Genomic DNA, 25,473 nt, shown 5'->3' with positions numbered 1-25,473 from the left:
TCAACTTCCTCCTTTCCTGTACAGAATGTGCTAGGCTACACATTTTGACACATTAAGATAGTTAGAAGATAAAACCGACAACTATATATACATACAATGTTAGCTAACAAGCTATATAAATAAAAATATAAAAAAAATTAAATTAAAAGATAATAGTTTTACGTTAACCCCAGCACCATATGACCACATGAGAGTCAATTTTCTCATCAAACTCTCAGAGATAAAGAGAATAAGTGTCCTCATGGTTACCTCCATATGGTAAATAGCTTCCAATTGATCGCAAAAAGTCATCTGTCTCTGTTTACTGCATGGCTTATTAGACTTTTTTTTTGTCCATCTGTCCATTTTGTTTTGCCACTGCGGATGGCGATGCCCTCCTTTAAAAAAAATTGACAGAGGCTGTTTTTTACCGTGATGCTCGCAACTGTTTCACAAAAGATTTTGAGGGAATGGCTATAAAATACTTCATACATTAAAATATTTATCCGTGCCAATATCAGTTTAATAGAAGAAGGCATGTTTGTTTACACTTCCTGCTGTGAAAATCACTTGAATAATGATAAAATGGTCGGGCAGTAATCGCAGTAAAATTGAGTTGCATCAGACACCGAAATACTTGACAGAGCGGAAGCCAAGTGTGTTCATTTGGATCTTTAGTACAAGAACTTGTTGACTTTGCCAGGCTTATTGCTATGCTGAGGCGATAAACCCACTCTCTTCCTCTAAACTCAAATAGGGGCCTATAATATGATTTCCATCCAGTGGGGATGAGGATAGTTATTTTCTTACACACACACACCACACAAATGCAAACAGAGTGGTTAGTAATTCCTGCCTCAATCTTGCTAAAACAAGACTTTGGTCCATTTCCATAAACATGAAGAGCCTACTAATCAGGAGATCTGGAGAAATTAGTAGAAGAGACTTCTGCTGGATATTTCTGCATCTGCAGCAAAGATACCAACATGTTCAACCTTTATATCTGATGGTTTTTTCACACTTGTAACAATAAAATGTAAAAAGTCTAGCGCTTTTTTACGGGTTGAAAGAAAACTGGAACATTTATTTCTGTGAAGAAAACAAATTAATCTTATTTTTAATGTTTGGGTTATTATTTACGATCTAGAAAAGATATATACTTTTAATTATCAACACCAAATGGGGAAATTCTTTTCCACGACATACACCTACAACAACACACACACACACACACTTATAGACATGCAAACGTGGAGAGATGGTGGATTGACAGGCTGTCATGTAGCAACACTCTGGGAGCACTGTGGTCACAGCCTTGTCCTGCATTAGGTGAAATCAACCAAAGAGCCAATAGAATAATGGCCAAGCATCAGGGAGAGAAAAAACACTGAATTTGCCAAGAAAGAAGCCTTCATATGATTATTAAAAAGAAATTCATAATACAGCCCGGGAATTATATAAAAAGTTCCTAAAAATATCACTCATCTCTGATGCAATATACAATGGAAATAAATTGCTACAACTTTCTCCAAATCCCTCGTTGTACGCAAACTCCCTGCAGTTGTGTTCATATTATGTTCACTATTTGTTTTCATTGTACAGTTTATAAATTGCACTGTTCTTATTCTGAATTGAATATACGGGTCGTCAAATACACACGCTTTGGGACCTTGGGAATGAGGAACAGTATATGGGGTTGGTTGATATGATGACAGACACAAAAGAAACTCAAATTCTCCGTTATTTGGGCAAAAAGAATATGTCCCCACCTGATGCAGCCAATAAATTGTCTGTACTGTGTCACTGCTTTGTTATAGCAAAGGTGGACATCAATAAATCTAGTCTTTGAATACATTTAAACAGCACAACAGTTAGTGGCGGACTTCACAATGGCCTGTTGCCTTTTTTAGCACTGAGACTGTGTGGTAACTGATAGTGTCTAGCCACTTGAGTGTCGACCACCAACTCCTAAGCCTCAACATGGGCCAGTCACCATGGGAGCATCGATTCAGCCTGCTGTTTCATGAATAGAATGCTTTGTTCCACAGGATTTCCATTTTCCTCCCCCAAGGAGGAAAATAGGTGATGATCAATACTTTATGCAAGCAGAGACATCTTGTCAGACAGGAGGTGGTCAACACAAGATCGACAAAAATTAATTTATTCTAAGATTCTATCTGAAAAAAATGTGAATGATGTTTTATAACATTTGCAATGGAAAATGTGGCAGCGAGTATGTGAGCAGAGGGATAAACTCGCCAGTGTTTGGCACACAGTTTTACAGCATTTCACAAAGCCATTTGCAGAAAACTGAGCTGGAGTTGACTGACACATGCTTTCATAATATTTCTCTTTCAGAGACTTAATGTTTAGAAAAGATAAACGGTTTGATAAAACAGAGAGAGATTAGCGAATCCTGGTATTTTGGGTATCAATGGGAAACAGAATTAAAATCTGAAAAAGCAACCAAACCCGGCCCTAATTTTAAAGTACCTATGTAAATAATTCTAGTGTATTGAAGTTGCTGTGCTATGGCCTGATGACCTGGTTTTTTGATTGGCTTCTCCTGTCCTGCACTACATTTGGCCAGTATTTGGTGATGTGGCAGCATGTAAGCTAAAATGTGTTTTTTATTCTGAGAAACTGCAGCATTGCACAGTCAAGATGTTAAGTTGGGAACAGAATTTAAGTTTACTGAAACCTGCTAAGATGGGACAACCCACACACAATGACTTTTTCCATCAACATAGACAGATTTTTTTGTGTTGGCAGCACACTGAACAACTGACTAAATACAGAGACAGCATGCTGGGTAACAATTAGAGTTGCATTGCCAGGCAAGCAATGAAATCCTGTGAGAACACAAACATGTTAAGGGCACCAAAACAAAAATGCACATTCATTTCAGTCAGGATACATAGCACATCTTCATCTCTGAGTGCTGTTTTTAGCTAGTTTTGTTTTTAAATTGTTATGATTATTTCACATGGGATGTTGATTTTCCCAATTCCATTTGTAAATATTAAACAAGTTTAACGTATTTGTAATAAACGCTGGGTGTGTATTGAATTTAGATCAACACCACAATACAGCGGAAATTATTAGTAAATCAATCAATCAATTATCTATTATTTGGAAACACTAAGTAATTGTTTAAGTTAATTATAAAGCAAAAATGGTTAATATTCTGTCATTCCAGCAAACGTAATGATTTCTGTAATCATTTTAATCATTTTTGTCTATTGCTTCTATTTTTGCCTTATTTATATTTCTCTAATAATTGTGATGCACTAAGGCAAATTCCTTGTATGTGTAAACCTACTTGGCAATAAGCCTGATTCTGATGATTTTCTGCTTTTCTCTGTTTTAAAGTAAAGTGATTATTTGGGGGTTTTAGAAAACAAAACAAGACCTTTGGCAACTTCCCATTTTATAGACTAAACAATGAATTGAGTAATTGGAACAAAAACGCAATGCATGCTTGTTATCTCCTGACTGTACATGACAACTGACAGAGACCAGAACAGACTCAGTCCATCTTGACCAGTCGTCACGCCTAAATCATACAGTTCAACAATCACAATGTGTGTCCCTGCCATCAAAAGAGAACATTTGGAACTCAGTTGTCAGATAATGTGTGCATTTGTTGTTTTCTTAAAAAGTTTTAAAATTAAGGGCATATTATAAAAATGTCACTGCCCTACTAAGCTACTGTAAAACCTGATAACACATCTTACTAAAAAAAGTAAGTTAACACAAATTAATCCTCCAAAAATATTGGAGTCATTCACTCACATGAATTAGACCTAACTCAAAAACGATTGGTTGAAGCAACTCACTTGTTTTGAGTGCACTTTTATGTGCACTGGCGATATAATTCCAGTTTGTTCCATTGACTCATTTAAGTCTACTTAAAGTAGACTTTATATCTTTATAAAAGTGTAAGCATTAAAATGCTGTATAGCTAAGGATTTTTTACATTTGTATTTTATTTCAGTTCATTTATTATCATATGCATCCAAATAATTCTTAATGACCCCCCAAAGTGTAAAGATTTGATGTTAGTTACATAATAAAACAGATAATTTGGCTTGGCGAATTCAACATTTGTGTAAATAAGATGGAGTTAAGTAACTTTATTCAGATAAATTTAACATTTTAAAAAGGTTTGGAGAAATGCTGCATATGAGCGTAACTTCAACTAATTGAACAGAATTGGCAAACAACTTAATTTACCCAAGTTAATTTAACATACTTGATATACTTCTCCTTAAATCAAATATTTTTTTGCAAAAAGCCCAATCTAGAGCCAATGTTTGGTTTGTCCATTCTGGGCTACTGTAGAAACATGATGGTTCAAAATGGTGGAACTTTTCGTGATTATCACTAATGAAAAACATACCTAATGAATATTTATAATCATCTCTGCCAATAGATCCTCTAAACTGTTTAAATAATAAATAATATGGAACTGACAGTGTCAGTGTCTGGGACAGGGGTTGCAGTGTTGACTGCAGTGTTGCATTGTAGATGATGAATCTTACCACGGTGGCCAGTCTCATTTTCTTGCCGAAACAGCAATGATGATGATGAGGATGGTGAGGAAAATTGCTCCGGCCACCAGGAGGTAGCACTTCCTCTTCCTCAGCTGCCTCTGTAGGGAGAAAGAATTCAGTAGGTTGGTGGAGTTCAACCCTATCGTACACTGCACTGTAAGTATTTAAAGATAAAATGATGATGGTGCTTTAAATCTTTGTCTCAAATACTCAAATGTGTCTGTTTTTCCTTTACTGGTTAATTTAAGACAGCAGTAATTCAACCAGTGATTTGTCAGTTCATAAGAACTAAAATATTCAGCTCTGAAGGCCCATTTTTACATTGCATTAACTAAATTAAATGACAAGTCTCAGTTTAATAGCCACACAGACACAACACTCCAACTTCCCTATTTTTTAACCAATCCAAATGCAACACCACGGCACATGTTTAGATGTACTCACAAAGTGAACACAAAAGGAAACAAGGAAAGTTGCATTTCAACCAGATGCATTTTCAAAGGAACAAGAGAGTTCCAGGTTCAAATACAGATAAAATGTAGGAATGACTGAAAGGGATGACCAAAAAGTCCAGTGGTGGCCTTCACTTCCTCCCATCAAAGTCCTGTGCAGTCATCACTGTGATGGCTCTGCTGCACATTATTCTTCACTATGTGAAGCACACTTACATGAACGAGAGGAAGAGGAAGAAATGCAATGTGAATTACCCAAATAAAATATTTATATTATATATATTATAATTTTATATATTCATATTTATAAATATCTTATTTATTCAGCCCATGCAGGGCTGCTTGTGTCATTGCATTACTTTTAAAGTTAAACTTGAGAAAAACAACAACGTCAGATAAAATGGTGACTTCTGCAGGTTTCTCAACTTCTCACAAAGCTTTGATCCAATTGAGTGGAAAAAGAAACGCTCAATACCATCTTTTTAAGAGGATCTTTAGTTAAGTGACACCACAAATGATAGAACATGTGCAAAAAAGAGGTTTTAGTCTTAAATGAAGACTTAGTAATCGAGACTGATAACTGTTAATTACATAATCCATGAGCAGTTGCAGTTGCAGTTGGAATGTATTTACTTTTATGCTTTGAAAGGCTTGAGATTACATGTAACTGAGTTATGTAATCAGGATACAAAAAACGCTGACTCTAATCCATTACAATAGTTGTAGGTTGAGTCTCATTCATAAAGACACTTTGTAATGCTGGGAATGGGAATCAACAATCAAATACCTTCAAGCCTCCAACCCAAACCATCTTTATATCTTTCTTGGCTCTGATTGGTTGTTTATGTTCAGGCACGATGGATTCTTGCAAATTCTATTAGGAGCACTAGGAGGAGCACTGAATTTTTCACAGATTATCTGTCTCATGTACTACTGTCAGGATATTGTGAAAATGTCAGCAAATATGACAAAAAGTCATATTCCTAAAAGGTACCTACTGCAGCTTTAAGTTGTTTTACAACTTTTTTTTTTTTGTTAATCAAACGTGTGAGCAAGATGGCAGTCAAAAGATACTCAGTCTGTGTGGAAGAATGAAGCACACATAAAAAAATGCTCAATCACAGAAGCATGTAAAAGCACACAATTTCATAGCCTTGCATTCAGTCAGTTATTTTCATTTTAACTGTGTATAGCTCTTGAATGGTTTCAACCCTATTTCCTGTTTCATTTCTAATATTGCCTGCGGTATAATTTGGATTTCAAACATTTCCTTCATACAGCACATGAGCTTCATTCATCCATGTCAATTACTTGCCATGTCTGAAAAAAGTGTTGACTGTGTTAAGCAAAAATATTAAAATAAATAGACTAAAGAGTAAGGGTTAGAGAGTATTTATATTTCCTATTCTCCTCAGGCAGTAACGATGTGTTGAAGCGCAGAATCTATGTTGTTTTGAAATGCTTTTTCTTGCGTGTTTTTTTTTCCCCAGCCTGTTTTCTGCTACAAAGGCAGCAAGAGCAGCGGCGTTAGACCAGAGCCGAGGCTGGAGTCTTTAAATCCTGACGCGCTTCAAAGCAGGGGGAGAGCAATTCATCTTCTTATCTGAGACTCAAAACAGGCTTTCTGTGTGGAAGAGAGAGGGAGAGGGGGAGAAGGGAAGAGGGAGAAAAAAAAATGCTGTCGAGTAATTTTCCGTTTAAACGTTCCACTCCACAACAATTTGCATAAGCAGCCCTGCGTCTGTGATAAGAAGATTGGTAATTTTCAAAGGCTCTGTGGGGATTGAGAATTAAAAGCCTTTCTCCGCTATCTCCCCTCTTGCAGCTGGCCACCACAGATTCCCCAGCTTCTCTCACGCGTTTCCTCCTAAACTACGCCTTATAAACTTTCTCTGCCGTCCTTTCCTTCTCTTTGCTCGCTCTGACTCTGACAGTGCCGACTCGCTCCCTCTCTCTATATACTGTATTTCCTCCCTCCCTCTCTCTTCCCATACACTCTTTTCCCTTCTTTTTCTATGTCTCCCGCTCGCTCATCCCGCCACTGCTGTTATTTGGGGAGAACAAGGAAATAAATAAGATGGGGGGGGGGCAAAAAAGGGCTTAGTATAACAAAGGAAGTGTTGCAGTATTTTTAAACCAGAATTTTCCAGATTCCAAGGCAGGCTGAGAGGCGGGACAGAGAGACTCACAGAGGGAGAGACAGAGGAGGATAGAGGAGGGATGCTCTTATCACCAGTGACTTAATCTGCTAGAGAATGTGTCCTTAGTGCCAGCACTTCAGGGCCTATGGGTGCTGCAAGCCCCCAGGGAGTAGACAGCGTCTCCCTGAAACCTTTTTTATACATGTTTCATATCTAATATTAGGGGGAATAGTTCATAGTTGAGCTGGGATATAATCAATATGGGTTTTTCAAAGACTGAGATCCGATCCACCCTTGTATTTTACAAATTAGGCTTCCAAAGCTATACTCATCATTTTAAATCATGATGTTTGTGGCTAAAAATAAAGTTTTACTGAGAATTTTATTCTTGTAAGTGTGGAAAATCCTCTTAAGCAGTATTTCCCCCAGTGGTACTTTATTGCGAACTGTGACATGAACTCTGTACTGAAACTCAGCAGTGAGTGTGTGTCCATCCAATGTTTTTATGTACATTTTCAATTTGCGCATTACATCATTGGAGTGAAAACACCAAGAATTTGATAAGAAGTTAAAATGTCATACACGATTTGGTGGAAAAATTTGTATATAAATCAGTGTTGGTCAAGTTACTGAAAAGTAGTATTTTGTTACCGCATATAAAAAAAGGTAAGTAAGTTTTGCATTACTTTTAAATGTCTGCTTCAATTTTTTATTAAAGGAGTGTGTAGGATTTAGTGGCATCTAGTGATGTAGTTGCAGATTGTGTAAGAGAAACTGCGGTTGCCACGAAACTTGCGAAGTTAAATAAATATGACACACTGGATTTGTTATGCGCAAATCTGTCAGCTGTATTATTTTAGTGTTGCTGAAGGACAAATTTATCTAGTTATAGGTAATATAATATACATTAACTGAGCTTTGCTACAGTATTTACTTAAGAAATAATTATATTTGATGAACATAAAGCATGCTCAAATTACCTGAACTCTCTTGGGCACCATAAGGTTGGGTGACATTTAATCATAAAACGGAAAATCAACGCGATATACTGCGTTTGTCTGCGGTCTTCTGCAGTTGTTCACTATTTTCAGGTAAGACAAAAGTAACGAGTAACAAGCCCATTTCAATTTCAGTAATTGTAATTAGTGACCCCTAATCCTAAACTTTACTGTTATCTAGTAATGACCAAAAGTAGTGGAATTACTTTCAGCACTGGTATCAATACAAACAAAATGTGACAAAGTGCAATGGCAGCAGATGTAATAAATAAGTCATGTCATACATGAAACACATGTCGCTCAAACATCTCTAAAAGTAATTCCTATAGAAATCCAGTGCACGATAAAATATAATCAGCTAAAAATTATATAAAGTTCAATAACCAATATTTAATATAAAGACTAATAGCAGATAATGACAGTTTAAACCTTCCTGAAGTTGATGCAGGTCCCCCTTTGCTCTAAACTACCATTTGGAATATAAACACATTCATTCATCTTTAGCTCTTTTTCCAGGTCAAGGTAGCAGTGGGAGACTCAACAGGCATTTGTTTTGGGTCTGCCCCAACATTTCTTCTCCAGCTGGATGGGATGTGACCTGGGATCCTGATCAGGTGCCTGAATCTCCTCAACTGGCTCCTTTCAGCAAGAATGATCTGAGCCTTGGCAAGTCCAGCAATCTAGTCTAAGAAGTGGTATTTGGCTGTTTGTAGCTGTGATCTTATCCTCTCTGTCACTACCCAAAGCTTATGACCATATTAGGCTGTAATTGTGAATTGGGCTCAGGTCCTGCTCTTGACTTTAACAGACTAAGACAAAGGTAAAAGGCAATTATAGTTGCTGCATCAATCTCCATTTTTCTCCTTTGTGAGCAAAACCCAGAGATACTTAAAATCCAACATCAGGGGCAGTGGCTCCTTTCTAACCCTGTAGAGAACAATTCATCTTTTTCTGACAGAGAATACTGGCCCCAGACTTGGAGATGCATACCCTCATCCCGAACCATTTCACACTTGGCTGCCAACCCAAGTCGATGCACAGCAGAGGTCATAGGCTGACAAAGCCAGCAGAACCGCATCATCAGCAAAAAGCAGAGATGGAAGCCTGAGGTCATCAAAGTAGACTCTACATTCCTTTTGCACCTCAGAATTCTCTCCATTAAAACCACACACTGAAGAGGTGACAAAGGACAACTTTTGTGAAGTCTGCCACGCACTAAGAATGGTCCAGAAAGAATGTCATGTTTGCAACAGGCTCAGCGCCGACAGAAGATCTCCAGAGACACAGTCATAAGCTTCTCCAAGTCTACGAAACACCCATGAACCCTTAAGTGAATCTGTGAAGATAAAGAGGGAAACCACTACTCCATGATCAGGACAGATTCTGCAGTGCAACAACTGAATCTAAGATTTGGCACCAAGAATACATTTTATGAGAACATATCCCCCGGTTCCCTTGATAAATGCAGCTACCAAACCCATTTGTCTGTCCACAGGGACTGGCCCCAACTTCCATGGGATAAAAAAGAAATATGTTAGCCATACACAAAGTTCTAAACCTTCAGCAGCTTAAGGTGAAACTCATCCACTTTGGGCACCTTGCCTCTGTGGAGCTTTTTAACTACACCAGTGACCTCTGTCAGGGAGATGGCAAAGGATTCCCCTGAGTCCTCTATTACTACCTTGTACAACCTGTCACACAAAAAAAACATTTTATGAGTTTTTTCTCTTTCCCTGTTTGAACTCTAACCCCTGCTTTTTCTCTTAGGCATTTCCTCCCTTAGCATCAATATTTTAAAGCTTTACTAAGCAACTAGTGCTGCCATTGTTGGGAGGATTTCACAACAGCAACTTTGAATATGGAGCACTTCAGCACTTGGAAATCATTTAAGGTCATGGCAAAAATGACCAAAGACACATTCTGTGTAATGTTAATACAAAAGGATGCCAAAGAAAAATGCCTCCGGGAATAGGTTTTGTCCTTGTTTTTCAGACACTTGAGATTTAACTTTTACAATGTGAAGATTAATTCTCCAAAATGACCATACCAAAATGTTCTGGGCAGTATGATGCGCATCCTCATTTAGAAGGATAGTATGGACCTCTGGTGCAGTGCTTTTTTTTATTTTTTATGTAGAAGCCTTGGTTTTCACAGCTTTAAGTCATTGTTTTGCCTCTCTTTCAGCCCAATCATGAACTGTCCTTGTTCGAGAAATCCCACTTGTAAATAATATAAGATATATGAAGGTCAGCAGTGCCGGTCAAGAGCAAGGAAGAGAGAGGAGTTAGAGAAAAGAGGAGACAGAGAAGAAGAGAGGATAAATGGCTTGTTCACCTTTCCATTTTTCAATATTTCTAAGGCCCTCTCTGACTTTCAACAACCATAAACCATTTTGAAAACGCATTTTTATCCAAGGGAGAATGCAGAAAAACAGAATTATAACCATTAAAGCTGATAGGACTGCTGTTCAAACCAACTATCTATCTCATCTCACTCGCATAAAAGACAAACTTGCTGTGTCTCTGGGAGAAAAACTACTTACCTTGTGTGACATGAGAAATATCCTCATAATACAACAATAATGCAATGCAATGATAATGGCCATAATATTATTTTCCTTTTATCGCATCTGGTTGGGAAAATTGGAAGTCCATAAAATAAATAATGTTTACAGCGGAACTGCCTCAGTTGTAATCGGCTTATATGCAATTTACATAAAACTCAGAGTCCCATGCAGTCACCCTGATTATGATATTTAAGAGGAGCAGCAAATAAACACAGACTTCACCGCCAATCCCGGCATCCTGGCAGGGAGCCCTGTGACAGCTATTATCAACAATGAAACAAAAACACAACACCAGCATCAGCATATTTGGCCTTTTATTGAAGATTGATCGGCCTTTGGTCAAAAATAGCATAACAGCCAGTTATGGTGTTCTTTGACATGGTGGATGCGCCTCTCTGACCTTATACTAATACATAAACATAATGACATAGAACTGGCGAGCTCCGACTGAACAATCATGTCAGAACCTGCTGACCATGTGACATTAGCCATGATTCTTGCGTACACGATCTTGATGGCACAAGTGAGGAAAGATGTGCTTTTTCAGAACAAAGAAAAGCTTAAATATTTTGCACATGTTTGAAAGCATACAGTATCAAAAGAATAGCTAAACCCAACTGCAATGTTGACATTGTGTTAAGAACCTTAAGCATCTTTGCATGCCTCATCTCCTCTCGTGCACACTATCTGCAACCACTGATGTGCATACTGCAACACTCTCATTCTTGCTGGACTTCTACACTACACGTGCAGGAGAAATCTACAGCAAGCACAGCAGAAATCCTTCCAGAAACTCAAGATAAACCAAGAAATCCAGCATAGTACTTTGTACGATGTTCATCTTTCTTGCTGTTTAAATAAAAAATCCTGATGGTCTGGAACCAGGCTACATAATAGTACCAATTATTTGCCACAATGTAAATGTAAACAGCTGAACAAAAAGACAGGATCTTGGCAATAAACTTCACAATATTGTTTACCATCTTCCATTCTAACCATGCACAGTTAAAGTTAAAATTATCCATGTCCTGTGTAAATGGTGATATGATTTCCGGTGCAATTTAAATCAAATTTACATTTTGGGTCACATTAATGGTCAAATATTGTTAATTGGTAATTCCCTTGTAGAATATCAACATCAACCTACCACCCTAAAGAAAACAAGCTTTTACAAAATAAAACAACTGCCTCACCTCTGACCAACTCATTGTTTAAAGAGACCACAAAGCCATTTATTGTGATGTGATTCATCCATCCAAGCTCTTAGATACTACAATGAAGACAGATTAAAGCTTTTTTGACTCACAAAGGCATCTTCATTGCTACTATTGAGGGTTAACCTTGAGCAAGAAAGGTGAACTAATCTCAGTGCACAGCGTGTACAATCACGCTGGATTCAATAGGGGAAACCTTGCTTTATAGTGCCTTTCACATCTCTGTATGTGTGTGCGGGTGTGTGTGGGAGTCAAACAGAGTGAAGCACCAGTAGCATGGTGTAACCTGGCTTTGTACTGCTGCTCTCACAGAGAATCACTCTGCTGTGGCTTTCAACACAGCAGACGTTTGCTCCCATATTTAGGGTTTGAGGTTTGGGGGAAAAGGCAAGTGTGGGGTCTGAGCCATTAACGTACGTGCAATAGAAAACACAATATGGATCCATACCAACATGAAAATAGTGCTGTACAGCATGTGTACATCACAGGGGATGCCAAACACATGGATACATTTTCCAAGTGAAAATTACTGCTGTTCTTTTCACTTTGTCTTCAAACGTTGTTGCTCAGACCTCATTTCTGCTCTTGCACTGCACCTTCCACAGATCACTTGTCAATCACACAGCATGACTGTGGTTACTTACGTACTGATTTGGGATTTTCTGTTAATCAAATTTCTGTGGGTGGCACTTGTCAACAGTGCTCACTCTAAAAACCCAGTTTTTGTTCTGTTCTAAATTCCAAACAAGGCGCATAACTGTGTGTTCAATGGAGGGGGATTTCCAAATACCTACCGGACTTATTTAAAACAAAAAATTTAAAAGTTTTGATAACCTGATAAAATTTTCACTGCACATCTACAATAATCAGTGACACAAAATACACATTCGCCCAAATTACAATGCCAAAGGTTAATATTGTGAGAAAAACATTGTAAGTTCTGTCATGCTAAAATGACAATGAGATACATTATGGGTGGGGAATTAGGGGCTGGGGTGGATCTAGAGAACTATCAGAGTGGCAGAAATATATGCTGATTTAATCTCAAACAATCAAATATATCAGTATTTACTTGGAAAAGCCCCCCAATGAAGATGTTTGAACTTAAAAACATTATTCATGCTCATTAAAGCACTGAATAGAAATATCTAAATGTGGAATACATTGTTTCCAAGTCTTCAGAATTTTTTCTAAATACATTTCTTTTATTCTTTTTTAAAAATGAATTTAAGCAAATTTGGCCATAACAAATTATTATATTATGTGTTAATATGCATTATTTTTAATTAATTTTAGGCTATTTAGTTATAGTCAAAAATGGCACTGTGAAGAATGTGCTATAAACCTACAGACCAAAAAAAGGTAACAATATTGCATTGAATCAGCACAGACCTACACAGACACATAGATGATATGTTACAAACATTGATATAGTCTTTGGAGACCGTGAAAAAGTCACTGTGCCTTGAATAAACAGCAACACATGTCCTTACTGAAAAAGGATAGTACAAAAACACAACTACACTGTCATATAATGAGATGCATGGTTGTTGTTTAAATACTCGTTTTGTATTTAGATATTTGTTTGGAAGTAGCACACATGCTAGAATTATTCTTACTCTCTAATGCCACACCTGACACCCAACTCTATCCAGATCTTACATTTTCCACTCTTACAAATGAAAAGTGGAACTAAGCAACAAAACAACCTTGATCAATTCAATACATTTAAGGGTTTCATAGAGACTACCTTATTTCAGCTGGTATGATCAATAAGGTATGGTCTCTAATGTTGACTAATGTTATCAGACTTTAGATAGATATTGCTGTCTTGGCAATATTATGACTCTCTCTGTTACAATGGGGACACAGAGGAGGGAAGCACCGCAAAGTGCTGCCTGCTTTCTTTTGGCAACCATGTTAAACATTTGGGCAGTTCAGACATTGCAATCTGCAGCCATAGTTTTCAGAATCTGTTCTTTTTTTATGGACAAATCTGGCATTACACAATGATAATATATTCTGAAAACTTAACTCTTCAGTATGTGTGTGTGTCTGTGGGGGGAATATCAAGGCGTGGGATCAAGGTAAAGATTGCAGTCTGGTGGTGTTTCTACAGCCATCTAAAGCACATGTCCAAACCACTGTGCCAAAGTAGAAAGATATTAAGAAGAGGGTTAGCAAAAAAAATGGCAAAAACTCCTGTGAATGATGCGTCTCGATCAGTATACATCTGAAAATGAGCGTGGCAGTTTCACAGACTCCCACTCAAAGCGGAGTCTGGGGAAGGTGGGCTGCCCTCTTCTGATTAGAGGGCATTAACACAGTTTTTTTTAGAAATGTCATGATGTAGAGTCACCTCAAATGGTCTATCTCAGCATTGGACTTACTAGGTCTAGGGTGATGTGCCGCTGATGGTTAACAGTCCACCCAACGCCCCTGTTAAAAAACATCTAAGAAATGTATCCATGTCTTATTTGAAGTCAGGTTGTCTCTATCCTCCAACATGCTCGGGCCAGCTGTGGCTGATAAGGTAGAGCCAGTAGAGTGCCACTGACATCAACCTGGGTTACTTCAAACATTGTTATTTCCACTCCATATCCTTCAAAGTAGCATAAAGAGTCCAGAGGGACTGGGGAAAGAGTGATTAAACAGTGGGCCAGTTTCCCTGCAATCTGTCAGCGTTAGCCCATCCCCCGGTCTGAGTGTAGTGATCAGTCAGAGCTTTAACACTGTGATTAGGTTATTCTTTTTCATTATCTTATTTGTCAAAAGGGCAACAATTTGTATGTGTCTGCATGTGGATGAGTCCATTCATCCGTCTGCCCATTCATTTACAAGCCATCCTCCTTTTTTGTCTTCTTTTCCTTCCCCTCCCTCTCTCTTTGTTCCTTTCACAATCACAATAGCCGGCACTCTATATTATCCTCAATTAAGCCAGAGGAAAACTGTGTTACATTGATTTTTTTCAGACTCAAAAGGATGTAGTTTCTCACTCAGAGATCAATTTCAGTTCTGAAGATGGATGGACTTTTAAGTCTTAACAATTACATCAGATCGAATCAAAAATAACTTCATAGTTTTTTCTACGTGTAAAATGGCTACAGCTTTTGTTCACTGAATTGCTGGAACATCAGTGTTTTATTGGTAATTATATACCATCTTGTGCAGCAATCAACAATCAGAGTTCATTGCGGTCCACTGAACACAGATGAGGTGATAAAACATCAGTGCAACTAGGAAACTTGCAGCGGGGAGAGTAATCTGCCTCTGGATAATGGATTATAGATTCAATTTATTTTCAATGTAAAGTGAGTAGACAAGGCGGGGCATGAGAAGAAAATGACATCCGCACTTAATTGACCATTGGTGGAGATGTGCAGTGGTGCATGTAGAGCAGCATCAAGGAGTGTTCAAGGCTACATCAGTGCTTAGACTTGCTGCAAAGTGTTCAGTCTGTTTCATTTAAGCTCTTCCTCCCTCCCCTCTAGGTTGTGTTGAATTTTTATGCTATCACAATAGTGCCATTAACTTCACGCTACATTCACTTCATATTGGGTAAATACAAGCCACTGACTGGTAAAATTGTTCACATCAGCCCCTAGTGGCAATTGAAGTAGATTTAGTGGTCTGAGGGCACATCCAACAGCCAAACAACCGAAACCTGCAATGAACCTGATCCAGATCTTGGATCTAACACCTACTTTAGTTCCAGAATGGCCCTGACTTCAAATCATATACAGCCTTCGGTCTGCATCATTTCGTCAGGAGGTGACAGCATTTGTATCTTTCTGATCACAACACAACACTAAAGGGCTTTTTATAAAGATTTGTTCACTGTTTATGTTCATTACTAACAAAAAATGTTTGTTAAAACCAACAGAAAGACGACACCTGCAATTACCTGAATGGCCTTTTTAGGTCATGTCCAAAGGACTTTGATTTAAACTTTAGTGGTAATAACAAATAAGATTTTTGGAAAAAAACAAAAAACAAAAACATGTTAAAATGTCTTAATGTTAAATTGCTTATGAACATGAGTTACAGTTACACCTGAAGCACTTAAGGCCTGAAGTGCCAGTTGAAGTGTAATCACTTACAATAGATGAATTAGCAGTTGTAAGCGACAGTTGGAGTTTCAGTCAAAGTGTGTTTACTTTAAGCAGTCAAGCGTCACTTTGCTGTGTAAGCATGGAAAGCAACAGCATGGGAATCTAAAGTTTAGCGGTCAAAGTCATTGAACTGTCCGCTCAACACTAAAATTCAGCTACATTAGCATCCACTGACAAACAAGCAATTGAAATGTCAAGTGACGTGTAACATGTAAAAGCAGTTACAGTGTACAGGGATGAAAGCACATAAAATTTTTGTTGAAGTGGAAGCTCCAAAACTGTCAGGTGAAGAGTAAGATATGTTTCAGTTTAAGTATAGTAATGAAAGCAGTAAAGTGAAAGTGAAAGAACTCAATGTGTCAACTGAAGAGTGAGTGTAGCTGAAAGCTGTCAAATATCAGTTAAAATATAATAGCTGAAATATCAGTTGACATATAACCACTAAAGGAAATTTGTCAGTTGAAGAGTAAGGGATAAAAGAATTTGAAATTTCTGCTGTAGTGGACGCAAACGTGTGTACTGTAAGCAGTGACAGCAACTGAAATGTCAATTGTCGTGTAGCAGCTGAAAGTTCTCAGTTGAAGAGGAATAATCTACTGCAGTGTCAGTTGATGTGCAGATGCTGAAAGCAGGTGAAAATATCAACTTTTGTGCTTACACTTTAAGTGTAAGCACAAAAAAGAAAAGATGTGAGCAGTTGAAGTATAACTGACCAGAGACATCATATGTACATTCGCTGTTGGCTAACTCTGGTGCAATTACTTTTATTGTGTACTGTCCCAAGAATAGCAGTTTCATAAGTGTAAGCGAAGCTAATACTTTAACTATCAGTTGAGTCAGAGTAAGAGATGCAACCAGTTGAAGTTTCAGTTTAAGTACAGCAATGGAAACAATGGAAGTACTAAAAGCCACAAATAGGCTTTTCAACAAGTGTGAAAAGTTGACCTTGGAATAATTTAACCCCCTTTTCACACTTTTAACCTAGGATTTAGCCAATTTTTACTCGGCAAACTCAAGATAACCCTGCTCCGGAGCTAGGCCAATAAGCCTTATGTACAAGTCTGGGTTAGAATGTGCCAGGATTGTGTCAGTGTGAAATCGCTTTAATATATTAATTATATATATATTATTATTAATTATATATTAATAATATATTATTGAATCGGGCTAACAGCTCCCTTTGTCTGGGGCTAAGAAGGTTCTAAGAATGCTTTTAACCCTGCGCTATGTGCAGTGTGAAAAGCTCTCTTAGCCCAGGGCTAACAGTACATAACAATATGCAGTGTGAAAAGCCCTTTAGCTTGGGGCTAACAGATCCCTTACCCTGGGGATACAGAGGTTCTAAGAATGCTTTAAGTGCAGTGTGAATAACTAAGAGAAGAAAACTATGGAATTTTCAGTTCATGTGTAACTCTGCTGGAGAATGTATGCACTGTAAGCAATTGTAGAGTCAGTTAGTATGAAAGCACTGACAGCAGGTAAAATGTCTGTTGAACATACAATATTACCAATAATCCCTTTCACACACTGTGGTTTTAATAAAGAGTTGGAATAAGCAGATACAGTCTATGTGGCATAGTCATACAGTTACAGGAACTGGTTTTATGATTTTAATGGACTGCAGCCATGCACAAAGACATATTTTTATGATGTATGACAGATACTGCCTTATGAGAAATCTCATTGTTTTTGGTATCACTTGTTAAATACGTGCACTGTATGTAGCAGCTGTAAAGTCTGTAACTTTGACAGAAAAGAGTCATCAGGTTAGATGTCAAGAATTTGGCCTCTGTCCAGGTCCATCATGCTGTCTGTCTGTCTGACTGACTGACTTTGTGTCTGTCTGTCTGTCTGTCTTCTTCTTCTTTGTTGTTTTTTTCTCCATTCAGCTGCTCTGCCTCTGTAAAGACAGCGGCTGTCTGGATTGGCGGAGAGCTAAATTGCTCAGTGTGAGCTCGGTCACGGCTCAGCTCTCCTTGAGATAATGAAATGACAATTAATGGGAAAGCTGTTGCCAGTCGCTCATTTGTTCGCTCACTAGTAGAGCAGCAGCATGGGGGGACAGACAGAAACCACTGCATTCGTGACAGACTCTGAAAACTGCCTAGCAATTGTTTTCATATTGAATAGCTGCTGATGTGATGTTGAAAATCTATGAAATATAGAAAAATTAAAGTCCGTGGCTCCGTAGCCAAAATATGATTGAAAGAAAATATAATTTTGGTATCAGATTAAAACGGAACGTCTACCTTTTTCTTTCTTTATTGAAAAGACACATATCACAGATGGTCTAAATGTTAAATATTGCTTAGATATATATTTTCATGGCTATCAAAAGGTGTTGCAGGTACTGAGTTAAAATGCAGCTCTGAAGCTGTGTAACCCATGTAAAAAAGGTATATCCTTTATTAACCCAGTGACACTTGAGTCAATACATTATTTACCATAGCCAGGGGCCTACACAGCAGAGCCACTTTGAGCTCTGGCCTACTGAGATAGTCCCTGACAGAATAGCAGAAGACACATATATTTCCTTGAAAAGAAAGAGCGAAAGCAGACCCTTGGGCATCTCATAAAATGTCTCTCCAATATGTGCTGTGAAGTGGAAATTCTAGCCACCCCAAAAACCAGAGAGAGTAAAAAAAAACATTTTCTATTTAATTTCTGGCTGCAGTTGTTGCCCATTAATGCATTTTCCTCTCTAAGTCAATACACTTGTTGGATAAAATTGCAAATGTATAACCATTATCTCAATAGAAGTAAGACTTGCTCATGGAATTGGAATTATATACGTGGTTTTGTGTTTTTATAAGACTCCAGGCAAGCACTTTATGTTTTTGTCTCTAAATACAATTAATTTAACTGAAGGCAAAAGCTAGTAAAGTATGACATGAAATTACATCATCTGTGTTATTATGCTAGTGGGGGATGTGATAAAGCTGTGTAATCTAGTTAGCAAAGTCCCTGTTTGCATGGCTGATCAAGCTAAGCTTCTTGTGACTGCATTACAATGCAAAAGCTCAGTCAACTACACAAAATGAAAACTGAACAAAGTGAATGCTAAGCGTGGAGCACACTGTGGCACGGGGCGGTTCACTGTACCTGGTATTGGTTGGCCTTTGCAAGCTCCTGATTGGCTGATTCCACGTTGGATGATGCAGTCTGGATGTAATCTTCGATGCTGTCTGAGCGAACAAAGGGAAGACTGATTGTTAATGGGTCACTTTAGTTCCAACAATTTACATCAATGTGGTCAGGTGGCGCAACAACACAACAGTTGAGCCCAGTTCACACAACACAACTGTAAAACTCATGTTTTATCACACATAACAAAAAAAGTAGAGGCTTATTTATTCATGTATTTATTCAGCTACAGTCTACATATAGAACCCTTAGATACTTGCACTTTTATTCTATACACGCAAACGTGTGTTTGATATTGATCTTCTCATCTCACTCTTAGAAAAAATATATATGGATAAACAAAACTCCCCATGCAGTGCCAACAACATTCAGTTGCTGCTAGGCATTCATTCTGTAAAAAAACAGAATGAATGAATTCTGAATTTTATATTTTTCAAAATGTTTAACTATTTCTTTAAAGGACTAGTGTGTAGGATTAAGTAGCATCTAGCATTGTAGTTGCAGATTGCAACTCATCGCTTCACCCTCTGCTTCCAAGCTGTCAAACTCGAAAAAATGTGCATGGCCCTATCTCTAGCCAATGTTTGGTTTGTCCCCTCTGGGCTAAACATGACGGTTGAAAATGGCGGACTCCATGGAAGGCGACCTGTGGCATCTGTAGAAAAAAATGGCTCATTCTAAGGTAACAAAAACTTTCATTCTCAGGTGATATACTAATGAATACATTCCTATGAATATTATATTCGATTTTTGCTAATAGATCCTCAAATGTTACACACTTCCAGTCAAGCTTCAAATCACATTGTTTCTAGACTTAATTTGTATATCCAAAATTGAGCTTGCAAGATACAGCCTGGCCTTTTTGGACTTAAATTATGTTGATATGGTATACAATTAAAGGTAGTATACATTTAATGCATGTTTAAATGGTAAAAATATAGTGTGCAAAGCATAGATTTAAAGTTAACATATTTTTTGATGCAATCCTATGACAGTACAGAGTAAAATGAGATGGCTGCAAAAATGTAATCTGTAATCTGACAGACAACTGTTGTCATTAGTGCCTGCCAAACATATTAATTTATGTTTTTTTTTTAGCAATCAGACAATAATACAAAGGTCATTTTCTAGTGTTTCTGTAGTCTAATATTTTCAGTATCATAAGTCCTCTTGTGCTATTTTAAAAGCTCTTGCTTTCCAAATTCCATTGGTAGCACTTGATATTTGCATCCAGGAATTAACAGAACAAGGATATAAGCAAAAATATCAGACATTTTGACCTTACACCTGAACATATTGTTACTAGCTTTACATTAATAGTAGCATTCAGTCAAGAAGCAACTTCAAGAAGGATTTCTGGCAAAAATACACCACATGCATCCCCATTCTTCTTCAAATCATACTTTTCTTCAAATCATTTTTCTTCTAGTCTTTGTGTGTCCCAACTTGCTTAATCACCCTGACCTTAATGGAGGGAATTACTTTTGTTGTGACTCTGCCCAAACATCCTTGGCAGTACATTACATGCCAGCCCTCGGTGTTACCAAGGACTAGTGGTCTGATCATTAATACTGTTAAAACATCAGGGCCTCCTTTAAAGGCTGCCAATACACAGAAGGTAATGGGATAAGACAGAACACGTTTAATGAACTGGATGGTCCAAAATATTTGATATCACCATATAATTACCCACATATAATCACAACTGGCTAATAACAGTGAGGGTGCTATTGATTGTTTTGGTGTTGTGAGAGTGAACAGCCGGCTCAGAGAAGTGAGTAAAGACTTCTGTTTCATGTTCTAATGGCCTCTGATAATTACTGCACCACCTGAGCTTGTAGAGAATTAACTTTTGAACTTAGCAAGAGCAGAGCAGGAGGTGAAGTGAATGAATTGTGCCAATTGACTAAATGCTCTTACTCCTTTAGAAAACAGAGGAATACATGAACACGTGTTTACACTCACTAGCTAAAGTTTAGAATAAGATTGACTCCTGGACTCTGCCTGGTCAGGTGCTATTTTTTTTTCATAATTGATTGATATTGCACTTTCAGTCTTCTTTTTAGAGCACCAATCATTTAGACCAATAAGTATGCCTGTGTTTTATTTAGATAAGCTAGTGCTATATTGACAGGGTAACATTTAGGAGGATTAGTGTATAATTACTTGAAAATGAGAATTCTTGTGTTTTTGTTACCTTAGAATGAACCATTTTTATGTACAGACGGAGTGGGTCATCTTCTACAGAGTCAGCCATGTTGAACCACCATGTTTCTACACTAGCCCAGAACAGATAAACCAAACTCTGGCTCTAAATAGGGCCTTTCACATTTTACACAAGTTTTGTGGAGTCTCCTACGCACTCAATTTAGTCAAGGGGATTCAATTGGTTGCAATTTGCAATCTCACCACTGCATGCCCCTAATTCCTAAACACTGTCCCTTTAAGGCATTTTTTTGTTTATTTGTTATCAAACATCTAAACATTTGAATAAATCTAAATGTTTCTCGGCTCAATATATTCTACATATGTACCATGATTTCAGTACCTTGTGCTGTTAAGTTCATATAAAAATCCTCATGGGTCACTGAAAATAGCTCCAAGAATGGCAATGTGGGTCTGTCAGGTGGTCAGTCTACTTTGGTCCTGACTTTAAGGTCCAGTGTGTAAGATTTTGTGGCATCTAGAGGTAAAGTTGCAGATAACAATTTGTTTCAGTGTTAGATGACATGGGCGTGAGAACGGGGTGTGAAGTGTGTAGGAGAATCTATTTTAGCAGCGAAACTTGAGAAAAGTCCTATCTATCTATCTTTGTACACAGAAATATCTGCATCTAATACACAGATTCACATTACACTTCATTCAGAACCTTCATTCTCTTAAGAATGGAACCCATTTGCTCTCTGAGCTTTACAGGGGGCTGATTTTGATTGCCAAGGCAGATAGAGAACAAAATCACGAGATCACAAAAGAATCAATCTTGCCAGGCATCAAGCTATGAACACAAGTGGTTAAGGACCAAACAGTGTCCATTGAAGAATGCCTGTGTTAGACTACAATAGCGACTGGTAAGAGGTTAACATAGATGCTGCAAAATTCAGTTAAATCAGAACTGGAGAGTATTTGTTAATTAAAAGAAGAGCAAAGAACGACACTGAAGGCTTTTCTTGATAGAAAATATGTTTTTGCCCTACTGACTGGATCGGTAATAGTTTGATTATGTTATATGGTTCGCTGATCTGATTGATTGATGTTTCCCCATGATAGACAGTGACAGACAGATGGTTCATCCAATGACCTGCCATGTATTTAAGTGCCTGCCCTCTTCCAAAGTGTTTTCAGCGACAACTTCCTAAATGGTTCTGTGTAACACACCACCCGCCACAGTCTTCTGATTCAAAATCCATTAAAACCTTTGGTAAAATTGTGGTAAAATTCAATCAAACATTCCAAATATGAAAATACCAAATAAACTGTCTAATCCATTATACTATGCAATAGAAACAAACAGTCCAATCCCAGAATATTTTAATGAAAATTACTCTGAAAAACAAAGAGTGTACTCTTTCAATCTGTATGAATACTTTTCTAACACCTCTTTTGTGTGGTGTGCCAGAGTTTGTGTCTGCCTGCCGAAAATAACCTTGTTGATTGTGTATCTAGACTCACAGGCTTTAATATAGTGTGTCCTTAGCCAGCATGAGTAGGCCATAAAAGCACTAATCCTTCCTTCTTGAGCCTATTCATTTCTTTGTATTACCCGTTGCTTTTGCTACAAATGGCTTTGTGACACAATCACATATTATTCATATCCACCACACCAAGAAAGGCTTGTTTAAAAAAGGCTAAAGGCATCTTTTTAATGGGGAGAGGACAATTATTGCAGGGCTCTGTAATGATCAGATTGGTCAGACTTCTGCTGAGGTATGATGTCATGAACTCTGCAGTCTTCAACAGAGTCCTCTTCTATCTCTCTGTTCGTCCATTTGGGTGGGAGCACACTGTGTTCCTCTACCTTCCATGTCCAAAGTACCATATCAACAGTCTTTCACATGCAAATAATAAAATGGCAGAAAAACTTAGTGCAGTTCATGCATGTCTGATTATGCTAAACAAGCTAGAGGTGTAGCGGAATTTACAAACAGAAGAAAGAACCAAAATGTCTAAATGTGATGGTATATATATATTTCTTTTGCAGGTTTTTATTTAGACAAACTGTTAAGCCACTTTCTATTGCCAAATGAGGTAACACAAATGGTGACTGAGCCTATGGCCACTGATTAAAGTACTGCAATGTATCTATACTTGCAGAATTACAAACTGGGTTCCTTAGGTGACCCGAGGATTTTCCTGGAAAAATTGCTGTATTAAAAGGTCCAGTGTCTAACATTTAGGAGGCAGAAATGAAATGCAGTATTCATAAGTATGTATTCATTACTGTATACTGACCTGAATATAAAAATTGTTGTGTTTTCTTTACCATAGAATGAGCCTTTTTTATCTACAGATGCAGCGGGTCACTTTCCGTGAATGGACAAACCAAACACTGGCTCTAGATATGGCCGTTCACGTTTTTCCGCACCTTTTGCGGCTATCGTAGTTTCTCCCTCGGTTGGAAGGGGAGGGGGGGAATGAGTGATCTGCAAACTACACCGCTAGATACCACTAAATCCTACACATTGGTACTTTAAGTTACTGCCAATGCAAATTGAACATTTTCCCCTGCTGCTGCTTCACATTAAAAGCATTTAACTTGCAAACACAAATGAAATTGTCACAGGAAATGCAATGTGTTTGTCAGTGAGATTAGCACTGACCACTCACATGATAATCACTTTTCCAGTTTCCTGGAAACTGTTGTTATGTAACTAATTTCTGTTGACTTCTGTACAACCTACAGCATTTCTATATTTGGTTGTGTTTTCTGTATTTTGTTTATAGAACATATTTTTTGTATTTGGTTGTTTTCTCACATTCTCACAGCATTTATTAAAACGCTACACATATGTTGTCAAATTGATGAAGCTGTTTTTCTCTATGCTGTTTTTTTCTCGCAAGTTATAACGCATTAAAATCTCAGGCACACTGTAGTGCTATTTTAAAAATAATATATAAATTATATAGCACATTTTAGTAAGTAGTAATAAGTAGCCTTCATGTTTTATTTGTGGTGTGTTACCTTCCAGGCTTTCATTCAGCACTCTTAGCACTTTGTTGTCAGGGAATTGACCTTAATATGTTCTTACACATCCAAAATAAAAGCACAAGCATATGTGTTGTAGTTCAATATGGTCCAGGGACATAAAAATGATAAAACTCAAATAAAATAAAAAAGCACTTTGGAGTTTTACCTAAAATACAATTTCTCCATTACATGCATTGCAGTAAAAGGAGAAAAAAGAAAAGAAAACAGGTATTCCATTCTGGTCAAATTGGGGTGAGCCAGTCTGAGTCAGCCTGACTCTAAAGGGTATTTAAAGGGCATCTACATTAGCCTGATTGAAGGCAGCAGACAAAAGGACACTCTACAACAAAAAGGCAGCAATTAGCAAAAGTTATTGCTTCCCCTTTTTCATCACACACACATACGCACACATACTCGCCTGTTCAATCTTCACACCGTTTTAAGCCATAAAGCTGGAATGTGTATAAAGCATTGAAACTACACTAAACATTAATCTAAAGTATTTATTAAACCCAGCTCTATGCTATTGTCTCCCAGTTTTATGTTTTGTGCCCTTGTCTGTAACAGTTTAGGACTGTTTTTTAGTGACAAGGACTGAAAATTTACTAAAAGAGCAATTTGGAATCATAATAGGCTACCGTAAATGAGCCTTGTGTGTTTAACATAAGTTCAAGGCTTGGTGTAAAAAACTAAACAAAACACATCTTGCCAAAGCCAGCATGAAAATTGCATTAGCATGATTGCTATTATTACACGTTAACACAGGTGTTTTGCTAACCTCTTAAACTCCAGTGTATAGATGTTTTCACAGCAACATATATATACATTTTGACATGAAATAGTCTAGTAAGCACAGGTGTTACCAATGATACTAATTAAGGTCCCATTCCATTTAGTGAGCCTTGAGCCAATGAGCCAATGAGCCAACATGCACAATTTAGTGGCATGTAGCGGTGAAGTTGGAGATTGCAACAACCTGAATACAGCTCATCCTTCCAAGCATGTATGAGAAACTACAGTGGCCAAGAAACTCACGAAAGCTGTAGAAACGTGGCGGTTCAACATGGCGGACTTTAGAGAAGAGCACTCACTCCCTCTGTGGTAAATATTATATTATATTATATTA

General features: G+C 37.6%; 1 protein-coding gene across 1 annotated transcript in view; it reads right to left on the bottom strand.

Annotated features, from left to right (window-relative positions):
* Window positions 1–25,473, bottom strand: part of tsnare1 (T-SNARE Domain Containing 1) — a gene marked incomplete in the record, with an annotated part of 179,588 nt that overhangs the window by 17,229 nt on the left and 136,886 nt on the right. The window contains 2 exon segments of the mRNA XM_035672877.1: window positions 4,524–4,633; window positions 19,121–19,203. Coding sequence (XP_035528770.1) covers window positions 4,538–4,633; window positions 19,121–19,203 — 179 coding nt within the window.

Source organism: Morone saxatilis, unplaced genomic scaffold (genome assembly GCF_004916995.1).
Source record: "Morone saxatilis isolate NCDOM2014 unplaced genomic scaffold, NCSU_SB_2.0 Contig24, whole genome shotgun sequence".
Lineage (NCBI taxonomy): Eukaryota > Metazoa > Chordata > Actinopteri > Moronidae > Morone > Morone saxatilis.
The sequence above is the reverse complement of the archived record's forward strand: the minus strand, read 5'-3'. Positions and strand labels throughout refer to the sequence as shown.